This window comes from Melanotaenia boesemani, chromosome 2 (genome assembly GCF_017639745.1).
Source record: "Melanotaenia boesemani isolate fMelBoe1 chromosome 2, fMelBoe1.pri, whole genome shotgun sequence".
Taxonomy (NCBI): domain Eukaryota; kingdom Metazoa; phylum Chordata; class Actinopteri; order Atheriniformes; family Melanotaeniidae; genus Melanotaenia; species Melanotaenia boesemani.
The window spans coordinates 28,988,672-28,992,761 of record NC_055683.1 but is presented as its reverse complement, the minus strand read 5'-3'; the positions used below and the strand labels follow the sequence as shown (position 1 = coordinate 28,992,761).

At 37.1% G+C, this 4,090-nt stretch overlaps 1 protein-coding gene across 1 annotated transcript; it reads right to left on the bottom strand.

Moving 5' to 3' along the window:
• Nucleotides 1-2,606: 2,606 nt before the first annotated feature.
• LOC121655959 (hemoglobin cathodic subunit beta-like) lies at nt 2,607-3,792 on the bottom strand. The gene is made up of 3 exons (XM_042010912.1): nt 3,602-3,792; nt 2,890-3,112; nt 2,607-2,797 (listed from the first exon to the last, which is right to left on the bottom strand). The coding sequence occupies exons 1-3, from the start codon at nt 3,691-3,693 to the stop codon at nt 2,669-2,671; spliced, it is 444 nt and encodes a 147-aa protein (XP_041866846.1). The 5' UTR covers nt 3,694-3,792; the 3' UTR covers nt 2,607-2,668.
• Between the last annotated feature and the right edge of the window lie 298 nt (nt 3,793-4,090).

Below are 4,090 nucleotides of genomic sequence, written 5' to 3'. Positions count from 1 at the left end.
TCAATGCCAAACTGTGTCTTCTTAATGTGTTTCCTGAGCAAGAAAACATCCTCAGAGCCAATCTCTTCCCAGACCATGTGTTTGAGTGTACACATTCATATGTTGTATGAAGTGCAATCAACTTTGCAGCATCTGCTGGAACAGCAGGATCAGAGCCAGAGACTGAACAAGCTGATCCAGAAGACTGATTCTGTGCTGGGAATAACTCTGGAGCTGCTGGAGCTGATTGTCCTGGAAAGAATGCTGCACAAGCTGCTGAACATAATGGCTGACTTTTCACGTCCTCTGCACAACACAGTGGAGAAACAACAGAGTGTGTTCAGTGTGAGGCTTCATCAAGTCCAGTGCAAGACCGAAAAATACCAGAGATCATTCCTGCCAGCAACCACCCTTAGGAACAAGTCATAATCTTCTTCAGATTCATTTATTTTTGTTTTTTAATTTAAAAAAACCTACTATAACATTGCAATTTCCCTTTGGGATAAAGAGTGTTTTTAATTTCATTTTCATTTCATAACTGCAGATATATTTGGGGCTTAAAGTCGAATCACAGACTCTGCTGCTCTCACCCCCCTCACTGTACCCTCTGACGGAATCACAAGCCTGCCATTATTTTTAAAGGCAAGATGGGGGTGGCTCTCGACAAATGATGTTGGTACAGCATAATTTACCAAGCTGTCACATTGAAGCTTTTGAAGAACCTGCTGGACAACAAATCACTGAGTGGAATAGATGAGACCGTTGTCTACTAGGCCTCCACTGCGGGAAGGTAACTGTGGCCACATACAATGGCTGAAATGTTGACAAATGGAGATGGAAGCTCTTCAGCAACTTCAGCAGAGGACATCTCCAACGCAGGCAGGGACAAGTGTCGTCCTGCGCCGCCACGTTGCCTGACTGGCTGGGTGATACACCAACTGAACCGGGTGAAGATGGTCTGGAACTGGTGCGAAGAGGAAGTATATGATATATTTTTTCAGGATTTTTTTTTTTATTGACTTATAAATAGAAAAACATGAGCCCTACCTGAGGCTCTGATAGAACTAAATAGAAGCTCCAAGTGATCCTGGCTGAACCTGTATGTGAGGACATACCGCTGACCTTGGAGCAGGTCAGGAATTATCAACAAGAGCATGTCAATCTAAAATTTAATGAACACAACTAACTATTCCTTTCAGATAATAACTTGGAGGCTCAGCAAAGAATGTAGGAATAAGTCACACATTCATTTTAAAGTTATAATTATATTTTACCTGAGTAGAAATCCAGCTTCTCTGGAAGTTCTTCATTTATGAGGTTCTTCTCCATAACATCCTCCAGATGATCCTCCATTGAAGCCTTTTCCCTTTTTTCTCTTGCCTTGGCATTCTTTCTTTCTCTCTCCTCTTTCCAAAGATTTGTGGATTATAACCTTTGGAGAAGTCAGAGAAGCAAGCAAGGCTTAGCTAAGATCCCGATAGAAGGAGGGACAAACATTGCCTTGTTTCACCCAAATCATTTGGACATCATTTGTGTCTGACTTACATCACTTGTCAAAGTCAGTGCTGCACTGTGGCTTTGAGTGTGTGTCAGGACTGCTTATTCAACAACGTATGTTCATTGAAGTCTATATACACAAGTATATTATACAGTACCTCTACTGTGAACGGTTGCAAACAAGTGAGGTTTCGCCATGATCAGGACTATTATGTAATATGACACTTCATAAAAAAAACAAAAATACTCACAACTTAAGGGTGTGAGGCTAAGATTTCTGGGGAATGATGTGAGGCCACTAACAGGCTTTTCTCAGCTTTTTGGGAGGTGGTTCGAGCTTTCTCTGGCTAAAACAAGATATGATTCAATGTTGATTCATAAAAAGACATAGTGGCAAAGAGTGATATTTACTAACTATTGGGTACTTACATTATATAAATTGTCGACATGCGTGTATGCTTTAATTGTAATGATTAAAATAATAATGATAATAATAATTTATTGGTTTTTATATGCCGCATTTTAGGTACTCAGACGATATACAGGTATAATATGATTTACAGGTATAATATAGTGACCAATGAGATAGCTCGCTACATTCGAAGAGCAGCTGTGATTGGTTTAGCTTTGTTCTCACTGATCAATGACCCAAAGTGTCACGCAAAAGCTAAATGGAGAGGGTAAACCATTAAGAAAATCCAATTTTAAAACAATTAAAAAATACAGAGGGCAATAGAAAATGCCCTATGCCTATGGAAAAAGGAATCACCTTTTTAAATCTATCAAATGGAAAGGTATTTAAAAACGAATTTATGAAAAGTGTTGTTTATTTATCCTTTTAGAAATATCATTTGAAAATACATTTACTATTATTAGTACTATTATTAGTATTTAATAAAGAATTAATATTCCAATATGCAATTCGCCTTTAATATGTCAATTTAAAATGTGCAATTAAGCAACACTTTTCAATTTAGCAATCTATGTTTTTTATTTCACAACAAATTACTTATCATCAAAATGCTGTATTGCTTTTTCGAAGACTCTCCTGGTCCTCCTTTAAATAAATAAATAAATAAAACAAAAACAATTCTGCCATCCAAGAAAAGCTGGCATAGAGGAGGTTTAAATATGTTTTATTAGTAGGCTACTATAATTTTTTTTCCATACAGCTGTTGCTTATTGTTGCCATTCATTTGTACTGACTGTTCATAGCTTCAACAACAGCATATAGAAACTTCTGCCAGGTTGCTTGGACCTGGGGATTAAAGGCGCTCTTGAGCTTGCAGGCGAACGTAATGATGATCGAGTCTGCCAACAGCTGTGAACAAAACAAAAGCATCATAAATCCAGTCTGTGGTCAAGTGTAGATTGCATCATATATATTTGCCACTTTAAAAGCCGGTTGCCTACTCTGAAGTTATCTGGATCCACGTTGAGATTTTCGTAGTGCAACTTGCTTAAAGCAGAGTACGTCTCTTTCATCTTGTCCATGTTCTTTACCCCTTTGCCCAAAGCTCTCAGCAATACTGTTCCATGGGCAGCTACTTTGGGATTATTTAAAATGGCTGTAGTAGTGAAGATATCTCCAAAGGTGCCGAAATATCGTTCGGTCCAGGGGTACACAATAAGAGCTCTGTAATATTAGAGATGTGGATCAGATTATTTTGTCTCATACAAAGGTTAAAACGCAAATTAACTAGATATTGGCATCGGGAAAAATCATTAAAAATTACACCATCCACCTCGGTACTAAATGGAAACTATTTCCAAGCCATGGACACTACTCTAAAATGGTACACACTTGAAATGTTAATTGAAAAGCTTACAAATAGTCTAAAATGGTTGTTTTTCGTTTTTAAAGCATCTCATTTTAGCACCCTATTACTACCACGCTTCAGATAAAAATGTAAAATGTAACACTGTTTTTCTTTTTCTTTTACTGTTTGGCTGTGATTCAGATACAGGCTTAGTTATAAGACAGTTATAAGACAATACTTTAACTATAATCACTAACCAATCAGAATGACAAATCCAACTTTCAAACTAGGTCTGACATCAAACAAGCACAGACTTCATAATAAATATATGTTTTAAATATCATAATCATAATTATACCCATTACCTTGCCAATACTTGTGGTCCAATCTCATTAATATCGATTTTTTCCCAGACTGCTCTGACAATGCTTCGCTCTTCTTCTGTCCACTTAACCATGACGCCATGGAATAAACAACAGGTTGACTAACTGTGTCCCTCCTTACGTCCACCTCATTAAAAGTAAAAATGTTCAACGATGCTAAACATCTTCAAAAATACATGTCTCTGTTTACTACTGTCTTGTTGCCAGCAGCTGCTCATTCAGATTATGCTTTAAATTTTCATTATCTGGACATTCAGGCGCACCACACCCAAATAAATTATCCGCAGGTCCACACAGTTGCCTTCACTTTTCGGAAACTCAATTACAAATTAGTTTGAAGTTTTAACGCCAAAATTAAAAGGATTAAGACTTATTTATTTAGTTTTCATACCATTCATAAACTTGAGTAACAGCAATGTTTCTACAGGTGTCATTACATGTCATCCATAAACTTATAAAAATAAATGTAAG

What these genes read in the sequence shown, in the direction of transcription:
- LOC121655959 (XM_042010912.1), bottom strand. Translation starts at nt 3,693, where the DNA reads ATGGTTAAGTGGACAGAAGAAGAGCGAAGCATTGTCAGAGCAGTCTGG. An exon ending in GGACCACAAGTATTGGCAAG is followed by an intron (nt 3,113 to 3,601) that starts GTAATGGGTATA and finishes CTAATATTACAG; the next exon opens with AGCTCTTATTGTGTACCCCT. An exon ending in TGGATCCAGATAACTTCAGA is followed by an intron (nt 2,798 to 2,889) that starts GTAGGCAACCGG and finishes TTTTGTTCACAG; the next exon opens with CTGTTGGCAGACTCGATCAT.